The sequence below is a fragment of the Girardinichthys multiradiatus genome, chromosome 17, assembly GCF_021462225.1.
Source record: "Girardinichthys multiradiatus isolate DD_20200921_A chromosome 17, DD_fGirMul_XY1, whole genome shotgun sequence".
In the NCBI taxonomy this organism is placed as follows: domain Eukaryota; kingdom Metazoa; phylum Chordata; class Actinopteri; order Cyprinodontiformes; family Goodeidae; genus Girardinichthys; species Girardinichthys multiradiatus.
The window spans coordinates 21,522,980-21,542,140 of record NC_061809.1 but is presented as its reverse complement, the minus strand read 5'-3'; the positions used below and the strand labels follow the sequence as shown (position 1 = coordinate 21,542,140).

The following is a 19,161-nucleotide window of genomic DNA, read 5'->3' as shown; positions in this document are numbered from 1 at the left end:
ATCAGGCTTGTCTGAATCCCAGCAGGCATACAAAGCTTTAGATTACATGCCAGGCCATGTTTGAATTTATAAGCATCTGGTGCAACCTGGTCCTGATATTAATAATACGTTCAAGTATGTGCAGTGCAAATAATATATCTGGTGATATGTCATCACCACACAATGTCGTCCTTTATGTGTCTTTTTCCAATCCTGCCCTTCCAGTCATTCTGTTCATCAAAGCACAATACATCAGCGCACACACCAATGATGTTCTTGTATTTTATTAATTCATGTCTCCATCTTAAACTATACTCCTCAGATTCCAGTGTCTCTTTGTTCTGTTAACTCTCATATAAATAGTTCAGTAATAACCCAGCTGTATTCCCTGCTGCACACATATAACTCCATGTAAATGAGTTAACCCCTCTTCTCTTCTTTCTCCCCCAGTCCAAACTCAAGAATTGTGAATGTATGTTCTCATATAAAAGATAAGGTAAGCTTTCATATGGTTTCAGCATATGAAGCTTATTTCACTCGTTGTGAATCTTATGGCCAGCCTGTGTAACCTTGCCTCTCTCAATTGGAGGTCCTTATGAAGGCAGAAACCAGTAAAGGACATTTTATGCCAGCTTTTGCTAGTGGAATCAGAATATGGCTTACTTAAATATCTCAGTTTTGAATACGTTTACTGAGTTCTGCTTTTAAATTGTTAGCTGTGTTGTAATATTTCTCGTATAAGCTGTGACAAGGACAAGGTGAGTAAATTTTTCTTCTATCTCAGTCCAGTAAATCAGGTCACATTGTACTATGCAAAACTCTTGAGTCATCTCTCAGTTCTTTGTGATTTGCTTCCAATGAGCTAGACTTGAGTGTAATCCCTTGATCAAACCTCTGCAGGCCTTCTTAAAGTTTCAGACTTCTTTCAGTGTTTTTCTGTTGAACCTTGGCTGCTGTTTTAACAAAATTTCAGCCAGGAACCTGAATATTTCTACAGGGTTTTCTTTTTGTTTGATTAACCCTTGTGTGGTGTTCATATTGTTTTTACTCAGCCAATGTTTCTGGGTCTGGTGGACCCGTTGCATTTTGTGATTTTTAATCCCTCACAATCAAACACTTAATTAAAATCATGATATGAGTGGAAACAAATTTACAATTAATTTACATTAATTGTATCATTTTTCCTTCAGTAAATAATGAAAATGGGTCCCACAGACCCAAATACCACACAAGGGTTAACTTTGACCTATCGATGTATTAGGCAAAAAAAGGCCTCAGACGTCATGAGACGAGTCAGTGTCTGGTCGACATATAAACAGAGAACTGAGCGAAGAACCAGTTTTAATCTAGAGATTAAGGCTCAGCCTGTACATTATGCTGTCCCAGTAAAATACAAGGACTTGACAAAACTTGATTAAAACCACTTTTAAAGATCACAAAAAGGTCTAGCTTCATGGAAGCACATTTAATTGATAATTATGTCATTTATGAATCTGGATTTTGCAGAATTGTGGACCTTGGATTGTGCATGGTTGTTGAATAAAATATGTTGCTGGAGTAAAAAAATTGCCAGTTCAATGTTTTTGAACATGGAAAACCAATTTGTAAGCTTCTTGAGCATGGCGCTGATAAGCTATTTCGACCACCTTTCTTCTCACTCTCAACTTAACCAGTGTTAAGAGATCCTTTCCTTCCCTTTTTGATTTACTTTAGATCCCTATCTGTAGCTCTCCAGCTGTACAGGTCCTTCTTAAAATATTAGCATATTGTGATAAAGTTCATTATTTTCCATAATGTCATGATGAAAATTTAACATTCATATATTTTAGATTCATTGCACACTAACTGAAATATTTCAGGTCTTTTATTGTCTTAATACGGATGATTTTGGCATTCAGCTCATGAAAACCCAAAATTCCTATCTCACAAAATTAGCATATCATTAAAAGGGTCTCTAAACGAGCTATGAACCTAATCATCTGAATCAACGAGTTAACTCTAAACACCTGCAAAAGATTCCTGAGGCCTTTAAAACTCCCAGCCTGGTTCATCACTCAAAACCCCAATCATGGGTAAGACTGCCGACCTGACTGCTGTCCAGAAGGCCACTATTGACACCCTCAAGCAAGAGGGTAAGACACAGAAATAAATTTCTGAACGAATAGGCTGTTCCCAGAGTGCTGTATCAAGGCACCTCAGTGGGAAGTCTGTGGGAAGGAAAAAGTGTGGCAGAAAACGCTGCACAACGAGAAGAGGTGACCGGACCCTGAGGAAGATTGTGGAGAAGGGCCGATTCCAGACCTTGGGGGACCTGCCGAAGCAGTGGACTGAGTCTGGAGTAGAAACATCCAGAGCCACCGTGCACAGGCGTGTGCAGGAAATGGGCTACAGGTGCCGCATTCCCCAGGTCAAGCCACTTTTGAACCAGAAACAGCGGCAGAAGCGCCTGACTTGGGCTACAGAGAAGCAGCACTAGACTGTTGCTCAGTGGTCCAAAGTACTTTTTTCGGATGAAAGCAAATTCTGCATGTCATTCGGAAATCAAGGTGCCAGAGTCTGGAGGAAGACTGGGGAGAAGGAAATGCCAAAATGCCAGAAGTCCAGTGTCAAGTACCCACAGTCAGTGATGGTCTGGGGTACCGTGTCAGCTGCTGGTGTTGGTCCACTGTGTTTTATCAAGGGCAGGGTCAATGCAGCTAGCTATCAGAAGATTTTGGAGCACTTCATGCTTCCATCTGCTGAAAAGCTTTATGGAGATGAAGATTTCATTTTTCAGCACGACCTGGCACCTGCTCACAGTGCCAAAACCACTGGTAAATGGTTTACTGACCATGGTATCACTGTGCTCAATTGGCCTGCCAACTCTCCTGACCTGAACCCCATAGAGAATCTGTGTGATATTGTGAAGAGAACGTTGAGAGACTCAAGACCCAACACTCTGGATGAGCTAAAGGCCGCTATCGAAGTATCCTGGGCCTCCATAAGACCTCAGCAGTGCCACAGGCTGATTGCCTCCATGCCACGCCGCATTGAAACAGTCATTTCTGCAAAAGGATTCCCGACCAAGTATTGAGTGCATAACTGAACATGATTATTTGAAGGTTGACATTTTTTGTATTAAAAACACGTTTCTTTTATTGGTCGGATGAAATATGCTAATTTTGTGAGATAGGAATTTTGGGTTTTCATGAGCTGTATGCCACAATCATCCGTATTAAGACAATAAAAGACCTGAAATATTTCAGTTAGTGTGCAATGAATCTAAAATATATGAATGTTAAATTTTTATCATGACATTATGGAAAATAATGAACTTTATCACAATATGCTAATATTTTGAGAAGGACCTGTATACAACTCCCTCCACACTTTTTGGAAACCTTAGTAAAGATACATTAAAATAGACTGTAATAAATGTATCTTTCAGTGCAGTAGGATAATTTAATAAAAAACTACCTTTAATTAATTAAAGTGCACTAATTCACTAAGGTAAAAAACATTAAGAGATAATTATTTTCAGAATTACCACTGCCACAATTACTCTTAGCCCTACTGTTAATACTTTTTACAATTTCCATTGCCAAAAGGGCAGCACTAAGCCAACATTTGACAAGGTTGGAGCACCTAGTGAGAGACTTTTCACCATTCACTTTTTGCACACTCTCTCTAGATCATCCAACGTCAGCTCTTATGCTTTTATCTCTGGCTCATTTTTAAAAACCAATCAGTTATGTTTATTTTATAGAAATAGTTAAAATTACCAATGGTGTCATAAGTATTTTTGTTAAAAACTATTTAATATTCTTAGCATTGTGGATTTTCCCCCAACAAAAATCCACTCAAGTTTAACGCTGGATTATTCCAGGTTTTTTGTTGTGAGATTACGGTACTGCAATCAAAAATATATTTCTTTTAAGGCATTTATTAACGTATAAATCAGGGGTTTTCTTTAATGCTAGAGGCTGCAGTATAATAGCTCAACATCATAACTATCTGTTTGTTCTTTAGGAGGCTTCACCTTCTACGAGCTCATGCAGCGTGGAGTACCCTTACACCTGATTGATAAATACATGAACGAGACGAAGATTGTTGAGCAGGACAAATTAAATGGAACCCATTGCAATAAGAAGCTTTAGATTTGCAAAAATCAGCTACCATCAGTGGCCCTCATTTCTCACCTGTCGGGATCGGCACACTGATGGCAGTTTTATGGCTAGATGAACGGATCGGGTCCTGTGGAGGGAGTTCTGGTCTGCAGTGTAGAATGCTGTTTGCATGTTTAAAGCTTGTCGTTGCCATATGAAAACAGCCATGTTGTCTCCTTTAAAACCCTGTTTTGTTTGGTATATCGTATCACCTCAGAAGTATGTTGGCAGTGTTTTGGATAAACCTTTAAGGACCTGCTGTAGTAAAAAATGACATCTAAATAAGGAATAATAAACAGAAACTCATGTCTGAGGTATTTTATTGTGGGTTTCTCTTGGGTGTGGTCAGTGAATGTGTTATTTGTCTCTGGGGAGTTGCATAGAAAAGAAACAGAAATTATTGATGTTAATATGACTTTAACTCAGTTCTATAGAACATGAGAAGAACAATCTGGGCAATGTTGGAGAAAATAACTTGATTTAGTCTTTCACTTTTTTCTGTGTAAGTTATTTTTCTTTGTCTTGTGAGAAAATGTAGATGTTAGCGCACATGCATGACACCTAAACCTTTGAGTTTATTTGGACTGTTTGAGGTTCAGTCATATGTGCATGTCTTTACCTTTGTAATTATGAACCAAAATTATAATAAACCTTTCAAATGAGTCTGTATTTTCTTGTCATGAGTGCTTCTCTTAATGGGATTTAAAGTGTTTCAGATAAGGACTCATTCACATTTTGTTACTGGGAATTGCGATTGATAGTTTTAATTATATTTTATAAATTATTTTGAATGTAGCTGTAGTAAAAGATTATTTACAAATCTATGAGAACACATTTTCAGATTATTTAGCAACTTTGATGGAAGTCACATTTTTCAATTTATTAATTCACCATTCCTAGCAGGTGTATTATTGGCTTTTAAGAGGTGGCTGTGGCTCAGTGGAAAGAGTTGTCATCTAGCAAGCAGATTAGGCAAATTGCCTCTTGATCTGTGACTCAGAACTCTTTACTTTAAGTGCTTTGAGTAGATGGTATCAAAAACGCAATAACATTTTTATTTGTTTGCTTGGATATATTTGATCTAATATCTTGAATCAACTGTATGTGCTATATATGTTTAGAAACAATACATATATTCTATTATTTGATCGTTTTTTATTAGTTTTATAATATATTTGTTTTTTTTTATTAAAATATTACTTTTACTTTCATATTTTGTGTATTTTTTATATATATATATATTCATATGGCCATTTTTAATTTTGAAATTTTGTATCATTTTACTTTTTATTTATATTTTATCACAGATTTTCTCTTAAATCTGGATTTTTCTGTACTGGTCAGATCTCCCTTTTTCCAGCATACTAACATTTTGCATAGCATACAATAAAAAAAAATCTTTAATCTTACGTTTCATTTAAATACATTTCATGTTATGCTTTTATAACATTTTTTTCAACATTTACTATAATTTCACAGTCTATGGGTAAATCTATTCTATTGTAGTGATTCAATATGCACAGCCACAAACACCACGTTTTTAAACATGAGGTAATAAAATATCAGTTCACCTGCGTTAGCCCAGAGGAACCAGGAGTGCAGCGGGGCATGCGGATTTAAATTTCCCGGTGCAGTGAAATTATTGCTCCGCTTCCTGCAGACTTGTACCTCGGTCAGAACTGTCGGCAGATTTTGGTTCCGCTGCATAAATGGCCTCGGCTGCTCACAGAGCAACAAAAGCCAAATGATCTGCTCCCGTTTTGGAGTCGGTAGCGAGGACAGTTGAACCTTTTTGTAAGGCACTGGCTGGGGAAAGTGGGGAGTTTGTTACGGTACTTGGAGGGGTGACGAGGCTGACGGATAATGCCACATTGCCTGTGGTCAGAGCCGTTGTCACCCGCACAACTAAAGCGGCTGGAGGAGCATAAGTACAGCGCCTCGGGTCGCTCCCTGTTCGAGCCTCCGTGCCAGGTCTATTGGAACTGGCTGGTCCTACAGATACCGACATGGGTCGCACCAAACACGCTGACTATTGTTGGACTCTTGGTAAACATCCTGACCACGATGGTGTTGGTGTGGTACTGTCCCACGGCAACGGAGGAGGTGAGTAAATCAAGCTTAGCTGAAGTTTCCACACGGATACGAGCAATAATAACGTCCCCATCTCTGATAATGGCAGAGCACCGAACCCCGTTTAAAAATAGCCCAAAGAAATATTTCCTGACAGCTATTTACTCTATATGTAGTAAACGATAAAAGTGATCATTATTTCTGAATCAGCAAAGTAGTCTTATCAATTCGGCATACATATAAATATCATACCATTTCTTATTTAAAAACTATTTCCAGTTAAATTGCTATGATAGTAGCGAAAGCTATTTTTTTAAATAGACGACAGCTATTTTTTTCTATAGAATTTAAGCCGAATTAAATGTAATCACAAGTTTCTATGGTTGTTGTATTTTTAAACATCTTAAAACGTCTTATTGGCATCGCATGGCGAGGATTATTTAAATCGCTGCCTCTGATCGGACTCGGCAGATTTGCGGAATAGATTAATGGTCGCACGTAGTTGGAAAGTTCACAGATTTTGACGTGTTATTGTCTGTCCGCTCTCGTGTGATGCAGGGTTGGGACAAAACAGCATTTAAAGAGATAATATCGTCTTTCAGGTCACCAGAAGACTGCTACAACTTAGCAATATTGTTGTGTAAGCAAGGATCCCTGTTACATATGTGGCTAAAAAACAGAAATAGGCCTCTGCCGGTCAAAGCTGTGTGCACAGCTGACCTATGATCCAGTTGAGCTGTGTGCATAGGTTCATTTTACAATAGTTACAATAAGTTTGTGGTTTATCAGATAAACCACCTTTGACCAAGCATGAGAAAGAACTGATGACTCAAAGTCCAAGCAGCCTGCTGATAGGGTCAGATCCCAGTTACAGATCAGAGCTCTGCCTTACAGTACTTTGCAAAAAGTGAGGTACCCCTTTAGCTTTAACATCCACAAACTGCAATGCATTATATTGGGATGTAATGTGATAGGTAGGTAGTTGTGTATATTTTTGAAATCAAGTTAAATATCTATTTACATAATAAAAATTGAAAAACCATCATTTAATGTGATACCCCCAAATAAAATGAAGTGTCAAGCACACTTGAACTTGATTCATGAAAAATGTTTTGTACGAGTAAAGTCTGTGCCTCAAAGGATTCAAGCCAGAGATTCACGAAACAAACAAAGGTTTTTTTCCGCACCAAATTAGTTCAAGAGCTATACGCACCGGTTCTTTCTGTTTGGCTTCATCAAAAAAAAAGAAAAAAACAGCTGATTTTTCAGCTTTGACTTAAAACTCCAGGGTTAGTTTCACTTCTGATGTACCTTTTTGTACACAGAAAAGAGAAATAAAACCTACTCAGAATTTCCTCAGGAAAAGCATGAGCTCAGCGTCCTACCTTCCTGCTGTTTAACCCCAGGTCATTTTTACTCCTCTTGTTGTGTAAAAATAGCTGAAAACATCAAACTGGTGCTATTAAGGCAACTGTTTGCAGGGATACTTAGATAATCTGATTTTGTGTAGTTAAAACGTCTCCCTGGGTTGTGGAGCTCTGCAATAGGGGAAACTGGTGGAAAACCTAAGTTAGTTTTTCCACAGAGTCAGTAAGAATTGTAAGTGTTGTTAGATTTAAAGTTAAAGATTATTCCCCCAGACCTTCGCAGTCTGCAGAAGGAGGGCTCCTGGGTTAATTTGAGTACTGACTGGGGGGAAGTTATTAAGGTTCTGCACCCTGAAGCAGTGTGCATGACACAAAAAGAAACGTTTGAAAGGATTGCAGTAGTACAGGTTTTCTGAAATATCACTGTAACGACTGCCAGATAAATAAAAAAACATGGAATCCCTCAGACGTTCAGTCTGTCTTCCTTTGCGGCAAAAAAAAAGATAAGCTATACCTATTCTGTTATCCAGCTTAACATTCTTGCATTGTTAAACGTATAAGGTTACATTACATTGTTTTAACCAATCGCAGATCTTAGATAAAAGATGTAGAGAGAAAAAGTGGTATTGAGGAAATGATTAAGGAAATATGAATCATAAGAACCTCCCAGTTAAGGTTTGTCTATCAAAGTGGTTCCAGTGTCTAATCAAGGCTGCTAAAACGTAAAGTTATGCATATAACTACTCTTCCCTTTCAGTCGATTCACTGAGTACAACACATGAGTATGGGACATATATAAACGCTCCGCAGAACAGCCATCAAACCTGGGTCATGCACTGCATATTAGTGCAGCACTTCAGACCCAGCAGAAAGAACAGAGTGAGCCACAGAAGGGGTTGTCACATCCAAACGATAAAACTTTACAAATGTGTGCGACGAAGACCAGCTGGCTGCAGCACAAATGTCACACATGGGCACCCCTCTAAATAGGGCCCAGGAGGTCGCTATGCCCCTGGTGGAGTGAGCCCTCACAACACGTGGCATTGGGAGACCCCTGTTGCTGTAAGCTAGAGAAATGGCCAGAGCTTTCCCCCTTTCTGGGTTAGCAATATACACAAACAGTTGATCACACAACCTCACAGTCTGAGTACGGTCAATGTAACTGTGCAGTGCACGTAAAGGGCACAGGAAGTGTAACCTCCTTTGTTCCTCAGATTCAAAAGGAGGTGGACAAAAACTAGAAAGCTCCGTAGTCATGGAGATGTAGTCCGAAGGTATAACCTTAGGAAGATAAGCTGCATTAAGTCGCAAGGTGACCTTGGAACCATCAGGTGAAAAGTGTATGCAAAGCTTGGAGGTCTCCAACCCGGTTTGCAGTTCTCAGACCAAGAAGCAGAGCAAGCTTATATGAAAGGAACTTCACATCTACTGACTCCAAAGGTTCAAATGAAGGGTCACAAAGAGCTTTTAGTACCAATGTGAGATCCCAGGGAGGAAAACTGGGTTTAATTACAGGTCTGAGTCTACAAACCTCCTTTAAGAAGTGTACAGCCTGAGGATGAGCACCTGGTGTGATTCCATTAAAACCAATATGGCAGGCAGAAATGGCAGCCAAGTAGACCTTAATTGTGGGAAAGGAAAGACCTTTATCCAGCAGATCCTGCAAAAACGTTAAAACTTCCACCATTGGGCAATGAAATGGTACAATGTGCTTGTCCTCACACCACTGCTCAAAAGCCCGCCATTTATAAGCGTATATGCCTCTAGTGGAACATGTTCTTGCATTCTGGATTGTTGCCACCACATCAGGGGAGAGGCCTTTGGCAAATAAGCTGGACCTCTCATTAGGTAAGCATGCAGCTTCCACAGCTCTGGGTGTGGATGAAATATCTCCCCCCCTGCCTGAGTGAGGAGATCCCGGCAAACGGGGAGTTGCCACGGCTCTGCTGCCAGCAGGCTGATTATCTCGGAATACCATGACTTTGCAGGCCAACGGGGTGCTACCAAAATTAGGGACAGACCCTGTTTGCGCACCCTCTCTAGTACAGGTAGTATCATTTCCACTGGGGGGAATGCATACAGGAGTACACTGGGCCATGGATGGGCCAGGTCATCCACTCTCAGTGTAGCATCCTGAACTATTATGGAAAAGAACAGAGGACAGTGGGTGTTGGCTTTGGTGGCAAAAAGATCTACTGCTGCTGTCCCAAACGGACACCATATCTGTGCCAATACGGAGGGGTGAAGACTCCACTCTCTCACCCGTAAAGTTATGCATATAACTACTGTTCCCTGAAGGAGAGTAACGAAGTACAACACATTGCTGCTCAGCTGGGCGGCTCGGTGAATAGCGGCTATCGAACTGAGTAATGACGACGATGATGGACAGGTATATAGTGCAGGTGGGGCCTGTCACCTGTCGTTATCACATCATTTGCCTAGGAGGCGTGATTAGAGGTGGCTTCTGCCAGGGCGTGATATCCCATACTCATGTGTTGGACTGAGTTAATCGACTGAAAGGGAAGAGTAGTTATATGCAAAACTTCGGGTATGTAATATAACCTTATATGTTTAACAATGCAAGAATGTTAAGCTGGATAACAGAATAGGTATAGCTTATCTTTTTTTTTGCCGCAAAGGAAGACAGACTGAACGTCTGAGGGATTCCATGTTTTTTTATTTATCTGGCAGTCGTTACAGTGATATTTCAGAAAACCTGTACTACTGCAATCCTTTCAAACGTTTCTTTTTGTCTCATGCACACTGCTTCAGGGTGCAGAACCTTAATAACTTCCCCCCAGTCAGTACTCTCATTAACCCAGGAGCCCTCCTTCTGCAGACTGCGAAGGTCTGGGGGAATAATCTTTAACTTTAAATCTCACAACACACATTACTGACAGCAATACGAGTCAAACAAACCCTCCGACATTTTGCACCACAATGCTCAAGTTCAGGTTCATTATTATTATCTGGCAATGTTGAAAATACCTTTGGACAAGGTCGCAACAGTCACAGACTCACATTTTGTCACAACTTACGACAAATAAAATGGATTAAAACTCAACTTTGTCATTAATTAACCTGATAGAAATATAGTTGCTCCTTCAAGGTTGCGACTTTTGATTTATTTTGATGCAGTATGTGTATTATACACCCAAAACAGTAATCCAAGCTGATCGTAGTTTTCTGAAAAGTCTGAAGAGACAAATGCATTAATTTCCAATTATTTAAAGGAAGTTGTTAATATCAGTGATAAGCTGATTAAAGTATTTATTGGAGCGGTCACTCCTGAGTAATTTAATTAATTCCTTCCCAACCAAGCTAAAAAGCTATTTTATTCAGTTTTTACGTTTTAAAGTAAACTTTCACGTTTATTACAAACAAAAATAAAATGTAAACATAGATCTGCATTTAGACTTCTTTTTATTTCTCTCCTTATATATTTATATTTAACGTGTCTTCATTGAGAACAAAGTGGAACCGAAGTCAAATTTCTTGTCAGTGTGCACGAACTTGCTGAATAAAGTGTGAAAAATATTGCAATAAAACGAAGCCCTTGTTATTTATGTATTTACACCTTAAAAACCCTGAGTATTCAAAATGTCAAGTTCTGCAAGTCAGTGCAGATCATAGAAACAACCTATGGTTTCTCCTGCTCCATGACCTCAGGCTCCATCATGGACCTTCATCCTGTCTGCTCTGGGCCTCTTCATTTATCAGTCTCTGGATGCTATTGATGGGAAACAGGCCAGGAGGACAAACAGCAGCTCACCCCTCGGGGAACTGTTCGACCACGGTTGTGACGCCGTCTCCACAGGTTTCTGCTCCATTTTATTTTCATTGTAGATTTTAACAAGCAGAGAAAAGTTAAAAAAAGTCACTTTGTTTTTATTATTTCAGTCTTTGTTGCTGTGGGAACTTGCGTTGCTTGCGGAATTGGACAATACTCAAACTGGATGTTCTTCTGTGGTTTCATCGGGATGTTTATGTTCTTCTGTGCCCACTGGCAGACCTATGTATCCGGGACCCTCCGCTTTGGGCTGTAAGTCATGCATTCACTGATGACAAATGTAGCATTCACCACAGTTTGGATTTCTTTTCCATCAGTTCCTAAAAAGCATGAATGGGAGCCAAACAGCCTGTGTTTTCAGTGTCAACAGTGAGGTGGAAAAACTGGATTATTATCAGTCATCATAAACTAACTAGATTGCAAATGCAAAAAACTGCATTTATAGTTTTAAAATATGATTTAATTAAACATGGTCTTTGGGAGATTGCAACAGATTTTATGTATCAGTCAATTTTGTCCTCAATTTAAAACGTGACATTCTGAAGGGATTTCAACTACAGGGGAAATCAAATTTCTGATGATTGCTTGTTTTAAACTTTGCAAAAGTCAACATTTAATCTAGAAGGTATATAATAGACTTAAAGGGGGATAAAAACTTATGGAAAATTTCAACAGGTCTGTTGTCCAGCTCAGAGGGGGGGAAATTACTGAGGCTGTGGCTACGTTTGTAGGTAAAATTACAGTGGAATAAAGTTTTGATGCTATTTATTTTACAAGAACATGTCAGTTGGAGTATCGCTCATCTTTTATTTAAGATGACAGCAGCAGCAGCGTAATGAGATTAGGAAAAAGATCAAAAGATAAAGTCCTTTCATTGCCCTCCTGTAACTAACATTCACTTCAACTGCTCATCACCCACAGGGTCGACGTCACAGAGGTGCAGGTTGCCATCACCATCATGTACCTGATGTCCGCTTTTGGAGGCGTGAGCCTTTGGCACACTGTGGTAACTGAGATCCTCATTCCTTGTCTTCTCACATGCAACAACACTGTAGGCAAACAGGGATGTTTTCATGTCTCCTGAGTGAAGAGCAGCTGATCACTTTCTAGTTTTAGTCGTTTTTCTAGCCTTTAAATAGAATTTGTGTTTTACTTTCACTCTGTGCTGCCTTTGGAGGCTTGACTTTACATCACTTGAGGGAAGTGCGAAGGTAAATATGGGTAGGAAACGCCGTGCCAGCAGGTCACCTATTGGACATGATCTGGCTCAAAAAGCTGATGATGTCACCTGCATTTTTGTTTGTTTTTTTGCTTTGCGCTGCCATCACGCTCAGCATGCTGCTGCTCGTATATAAGGGAACTTCTTGAAATTGATTAATCATCTGATTAATTTACCTTCTGTGTTCCTGTAGTTGCCTGTTATAGGAGTGCCGCTGTATGTTTTCCCCATTATGGGCATCGTCGGAGGCGCCTTGTACTCCTGCTACAACTACTTCTATGTGATTCTGAATGGAGGCGTTGGAAAGAATGGCTCCACTGTGGCTGTAAGTAGAAGCTGCTAGTCATGTATGTGTTGCTATCTTCTGTGTAGGGTTTCTAATAACCTTTATCTTTTTTAAGGATACCAGCGTCCTGACACCTGGTCTACACATCGGCCTTGTCCTCACCCTTGCCTTCATCATTTTCAAGAAGTCATCCAGCCATTTGTTTGAGCACCATCCCTGTCTGTACCTGCTAACCTTCGGCACGGTCATCGCCAAGATCTCCAACAAGCTGGTGGTAAGCTTGATGTGTCCCGATCAAATTAAAAATGCTTAAATTTACAACCCTTCATCTTGATTTTTTTTTTTTACTGGACAAAGATCACATTTTATCGCATGTTTCTCCTCTGTAGATAGCGCACATGACCAGGAGCGAGTTACATCTTCCAGACCCAGCCTTCATCGGGCCTGGCCTCCTCTTCCTCAATCAGTACTTTAACAGCTTCATTGATGAACACATAGTGCTCTGGGTCGCCATGGTTAGTATTTAACAAATGCCTTACAGAGCTCAACAGTTTTCTACAGTTTATGTGTAAAAATTCAATAAAGGTAAAATATTTGGATTTACCAACTTCGTCCGTCAGTCATAGCAGATGATGCTCCTTGTGTCGCTGTTATTAGCAAAAGGATCTGGACGCCTCTACAGTTGGGACAACATAGTGTAAAGAAACACGTCAGTAAAAAAACAAAAACAAAGAATAAAACCGCTTACTACTGTGCATATCTGTTTAGTTGCCATAAATTATCTAAACCAATTTTTAAAGAGTGCTGAGTGGAAAATAAAATGACCACTAAAAGACCACTAGAAGAACCGTTACAGCCAAAGCTTGCAACTGTTTATGTAAGCTGTGTGTTTTGGATCACCATCTAGTTGTAGAAACCCTTTCAAACTTTTGCTTTTTGCAACTTATTGTTGGAACCGTCTTTGTAAAATTCTTCCATTAGGGTACATTTTTTACTGCTGTTCTAACAATCATCTAAGTCATTGAAAGTCTTCTGCAAGTCAATCAGGTTTTGTTTTTCTTTTGGATTCCTGAATTTTATGAGATTATGAAAAGCCACATAAAATACTTCTTAAGACGTTATCATATTTTACAGTACAGAAGATAATTGTATCCAAAACAGAGCTTCTCTGGGTCAATTTAAATGCTACTCAAAGATAAGCTAAATGCTATTTAGGTACCTACCTAGACTAACAACTACTCTAAGCCATGAACAGCTAATCAAAATCCAGGGTCAAGCTAGTATTTGTGAAGTTGTGAAGCTTTTTGCTACTTAAGCTAGTCGCTATTTAAGCTAGTAGCTATTCAGGTTCAAAGTGCTGGGCATAAGTAAACTAAGAAAAACTCAGACCTAAACTAAAAGCTACAGGTGCTCAGAAATAAGCTAAGTTAACCAGTCAGACTGAGCAAGCACGTGGTGACAGTGGGAATGAACAACTACCTTTTAACAGAAAGAAACCTCTAGCAGAACCAGCAGTGTTTTCCCCCAGGGGGTAGAAGCGGCCATCTGTTGTGAACAGTTGGAAGTTTGAGAAGACAGAAAGCAAACGGAGAAGAACAATGGTCCAGGAGTACTTCTTCTTTGGTAGATTGTTTGGCGGTTTATAATCGCATTGTATTACCGCCATCTGCTGGAGTGATCGACTGAAAATTAACTTAATCTAACTTGCATTTGAGGTAAAAGAAAAACAAAAAAAACTTCCTCTTACCTCTTCATTACACTGCCCCTTCTTGTGATTACCTCCTTTTGTAAAGTATATAGATGCCTTCCTTTCTCCTGTGTTCCATCTATACTGTAATATTTATGTTATTTTTAATTACTTTAATTTCTGTTTTACTTAATGGGACCTCAAGTTCAGTGTCACTTGCCTTGTTGGCTTTTTTGGCTAGTCTATCCACCCTTTCATATCCCTCAAACCCCCTTATGTGCCAGAAACAATGTGAGTTGAATATTTTTTGATGGTTTGTATTATATTATATTGATTTAAAAAGATCTCGTCAATGTGCTGATTTTCCGGTTTGAACACTTGCTAGACAAGACACTGAATATCTCTTGTCTAGCAAGACATATTTACTGGGTTTTGCCTCCTCCACCCACGATAGGGCCAATATGATTGCTAGGGTTAGGATTGTTATAATCTCTGCTAAGAAAACTGACAGAAGTCCTTCTTTTGATGACGATTTTATACTTGGGGATATACACTGGTGCTTTTGCCAGTTTTGTCTGGTTCTAAACTTTAATATTTCCTTAATCTTCAAATTTACAATAGGAAAATTATTGATCATACTATAGATGTATTGCGTGGAATATTAATTATCCCCACTTGATTTGCCTGCTCATTAGCTTCCCACCCAAAACTGTGAACGCGATGACCGACTGGTCGGCTGATTCTCTTCATGTTCCCGTAGACTCAGCCAATAAAATCCTGACAGGGTCAGCCACCTTAGGTCCAGTGGCATTTCCCTTGTTTCCACCTGAGGCTCTGAGATTGGGGAGGTTTTGAAGGGACCACAACATATCCAGAGTGCGTTAGCTTTTATGCTGTTGTTGGACCACTTGTTTGCTGAGTATTGGACTATCTGCACGTTGTTGGACGTCACTGTGCCCCTCCAATGGCATCGGCCATTTTGTACCCAGGACAGCCCGCTCCTACATATCCCATCGAGCATTGCGACTGATATGACTGGGCGTCCCAAGTCTGACGTCACAGGACGCTATATTTTTTAAAACTTGCCTTCTGCTAGGACCGGACTAGTGATCGAAGTGCGCCACTTCAAGAGGGGAGATCTTTGCAGAGAGCTTTGCAGAGTTTCATTCATTCTCTCTCGTTGGACAACGAACAATTTATAACTGAGGTTTTTGGACTAAGAAGGCCGGAGATTTCACTTTGCCGATCGAAGACGGGAGTTGAACACGTAACTGAGAACACGGAGTTTCGGAGAGACGAACCGCTACCGTGTTTCATTTCCAAGTCGACTTTGATGGTCAGATCATATTTTTCCTTTTTGTCAAGAAGACCAAAGGACGAAGACTGACCGCTTTCCCTGAAGTTAATTGTTGACGCACAATTAACTTACCCCCACTTTTCCTCGCTCGAATTCCCTCGCTCAAGAAGAAGACGACACCAAGTAAAACCCATCTTTTATTTAATCTTTTATTTCTTTATTAGAAGGCCTGGGCAGGGTCAGAGGTTGTAGAAGCGATCAGAAACGCTGGTTAGGATCTCATGTGTTCTGAATAATATGTGCATGTAACCTTGCTTATTGAAACGTTGATGTGTTATGTTGATATCGGGATCCGCCGCGTTCCTAGAGCTGCTTGTGTTTACTATCTGAACGCGGATGCGTTGTAAGACTGGACTGTTAAAATGACCTCATGGTAAAATCCTCCATTTCCCTTTGTCTTCAATCCCACTGTGCTAGCTTGCCGCCAAAAGTTAGAATCCTTTGTGCTCAGGAGTTATGGGGAAGTTTTATGGTCAGAAGACCATAAAGGACAGTCGGAGCTGCGCTCCAACCCCCCACCACTCGCCACCACACCACCACTCATATTCTCATTTTCCTTCGTCTGTAGTGCCATAAACTGCGGGTTGATTCAACACATACCCACTACCGTTTGTTGATTTTTGCTTATTTAGATGTCTTACCCTTGTGTTTGTAGAATTTTGCATGTTGAGTAGGTGAAAATTAATAAATATTCACATAGATAAAGAGAGAGCGTTTGGTGTTTGATTGTGTGCAAAAAGTGATGTGTCAGTCAAAATAAGGTTCAAGTTCCACACTTTTCGGCAGAAACGGTCGATTAAACAGTGACATCTCCGGCAATAGTTATTAATTATTATGGAGTATTTAACGGTTGTAATTGTCAGAGGCGTTGAGCCACAATTACAACACCAGAAACATCTCTGGTCTCGATTCATAAATGAGGATTTTTGGTTAAGAAATTGATTTTGTCAGATTATGATTTGTAATTATAATTATTGATCAAGATTAATCAATCAATAATCATAAACCCAACACTGTCCATTTGTAACAAAGATTTAGCAGCTGGGTTATAAACAATGCAGCCAATATCCAAGACATATTAAAGCATTATATATGAGAAGCTTGATATCTTTTTTACATTTATCAATAATCTTCTGTATATGTACCTAAGTATCTTGTTATTCACCTGCTTAAATGTTTGCCCAAATAATCTAAGGTCCACTGTAGGGTCCAGTAGTACGATCAAGGATAATAGCTTTTCAAAGTTAAGCTGAAAGCTGTTTAGGCTCTAATCTACTGGGTGTGACAATTTTCGTTTTCTATTTTGAAAGGTGTTTTCTCTCCTGGATCTGACACGATACTGCACAGGCGTGTGCCTCCAGATCGCCTCCCACCTACGCATCAGAGTCTTCAGCATCACACCGCAGAGCAACACCCACCAGGACTGATGGCTTGCCCGGCGGGAGGAGGCGGGAGGAGACGCAGATCTCTCCCCGCTCCTGAAAGCAGACAACGACCAACACGACGAGGGAAGACCTTCGACCCAGAGCCACTGCAGCCTTGACAAAGTAACCACCTCTGATTAAAAACTGCCTCACTAAAAAAAAGAAACAAAATAACCAACCCAACATTGCAAACCAAAAGCAAAAAAAAACTGGCTTGAGAGGATATTTAATGGGGAAAAAAGTAGGAAGAAGTTGTTTAAAATTCTTACTGCTAAAACAAATCTAATTTAACTTAAAAACTGGTGCATGCCGTCATGAAAAAGATAGATTTCTATAAACAAAACCAAAATACCAAATGTTTTTTTTTATATCAAATCATTTGTTTTTAATTTAAAGTATGACTAACAGTTTGACATATTTTAATTCTCCACAGATTAGACACTGAAGCCAAACATTTCTTTCTTTTAATTTCCCTTTAGGATTAATAGTATTTTTGAATTGAATATATTCCCAAATTAAATAGATTGGCCAATGAATCTCCTTTTAAAAACATAACCCATTGCCTTTTTATTTAATGTCTCAATGTGACACAAATCAGAGCTTTAAAACTTTTATATTTAAATATCTCAATTGAATTGAAGTCTCTAATACGAAGAGGCTGGTTGTCAAAGAGCTCCGTGAAGGGGTAAGAGTCACGTGTCGAGGCTAAAAATGACGACAGGTCCTCTTGAGGTTCATCCACAAGCATCTCTCTCTTTAAAGAGAAATTACTTTCATTGCGTTAATTAATAAAACATCCATACTCTGGTTTTTAGAGTGCCGTCGACTCAGCATCAACACCCGACTCGTTCTGCTTTCTCATTTCTTCTCCCTAAAGGGCTGATACGTAATTATGTATGATTGTACAGAAGTCAACTGAATACGCCTTAAATATTTCTGTTTGTAATTACTGTTTAACTTGTATTTAAAGCAGATTTGTACGTTTTTTTGTTTGTTTTTTTTCTCACTAAAGTTTACCAGTTAAAGCAATAGTTACAATATCACAACTCTACTGGAAGATTGTTTTGGTTTTAACTGTTCACCTACAAGTGAATTTCACTCTTGTGTGTTTTGTTTGGTAAAGTGATTATTAGTAATTGTACATTGATTGATTATCATGGAGATGTTATACTTTGAGACATAATTTAGGTACGTCGGGATCATAAGGGATTTCTCTAGAGGCAGTAAAATGTCCTTTGTGCCCCCTAATAAGGAGGTGTGGTATTAACACACGATTCTGCATAATTTCCAGCTGAATGTTTGAACTATGCATTGACATGTAATTTGATTCCAATCACCTCATTGTACTGTTCATTAATACAGTTAGGCATTTCTAATACTGGTGTGAATGAAAAGATTGTAATAAAGATCATATTTTTCATCGTTTTCAGTGGTGCTGTGAGTCATGGGCAATGGTGGGAAATTACTGCGATAGTGCTTGAACTGTTCAGATTTACAGCTGAAACCAGAAGTTTATATTTCCTTTTTATTATTGTCTGACAATGAATCAGTGTAAACCTTTTCTTTTTTAAGACACTTAATTTATTACTTTAAAGTCAGACATTTACATACATTTTCTTAGTACTTGTTAAAACTGTCTTTAAACTTAATGATTTGGGTCAAATGTGTTGGTGTCCTTCTGCATTTTGCACACAAATAGCTTGAAGCCTTGAGATCAGGGCTTTGTGATGGCCCGTCCAAAACATTGACTCTGTCGTCCTGAAGCCACTTTGTAACTATTTCTGAATGTATGATTGTCCATTTCGAGGAAATATCAACGTCCTGGTTGTTGTTTTGA

The 19,161-nt window shown here is 39.3% G+C and overlaps 2 protein-coding genes and 1 long non-coding RNA gene across 14 annotated transcripts in view; 2 read left to right on the top strand and 1 right to left on the bottom strand.

Moving 5' to 3' along the window:
• Nucleotides 1–4,793, top strand: part of mybpc1 (myosin binding protein C1) — a 45,560-nt gene extending 40,767 nt beyond the window's left edge. For 11 of the 12 annotated variants that reach the window (XM_047389144.1, XM_047389141.1, XM_047389140.1 and 8 more), the window contains one exon: nt 3,988–4,793. In XM_047389144.1, the coding sequence (XP_047245100.1) occupies nt 3,988–4,115 (128 nt within the window). In that variant the 3' untranslated portion in view covers nt 4,116–4,793. Of the gene's footprint in view, nt 1–429; nt 476–3,987 lie in introns of all 12 variants that reach the window. The other variant, XM_047389138.1, reaches the window with a different exon arrangement.
• A 1,003-nt stretch (nt 4,794–5,796) lies between these two features.
• Nucleotides 5,797–18,749, top strand: chpt1 (choline phosphotransferase 1). The gene is made up of 8 exons (XM_047389465.1): nt 5,797–6,227; nt 11,231–11,378; nt 11,462–11,603; nt 12,273–12,357; nt 12,764–12,895; nt 12,972–13,130; nt 13,246–13,371; nt 17,211–18,749. Exons 1-8 carry the CDS (start codon nt 5,988–5,990, stop codon nt 17,325–17,327), a joined length of 1,149 nt encoding a protein of 382 aa, XP_047245421.1. The 5' UTR covers nt 5,797–5,987; the 3' UTR covers nt 17,328–18,749.
• LOC124882861 lies at nt 12,267–15,941 on the bottom strand. Its single transcript, XR_007042021.1, has 3 exons — nt 14,336–15,941; nt 13,461–13,532; nt 12,267–12,400 (listed from the first exon to the last, which is right to left on the bottom strand). It is a non-coding gene; the product is annotated as an uncharacterized LOC124882861 (long non-coding RNA).
• Nucleotides 18,750–19,161: the final 412 nt, after the last annotated feature.

Excerpts from the sequence above, each read along its gene's own strand:
- chpt1 (XM_047389465.1), top strand. The coding sequence starts at position 5,988 with ATGCCACATTGCCTGTGGTCAGAGCCGTTGTCACCCGCACAACTAAAG. Across the intron at positions 12,896-12,971 it reads AGAATGGCTCCACTGTGGCT|GATACCAGCGTCCTGACACC; the intron begins GTAAGTAGAAGC and ends ATCTTTTTTAAG. Across the intron at positions 13,131-13,245 it reads AGATCTCCAACAAGCTGGTG|ATAGCGCACATGACCAGGAG; the intron begins GTAAGCTTGATG and ends TCTCCTCTGTAG.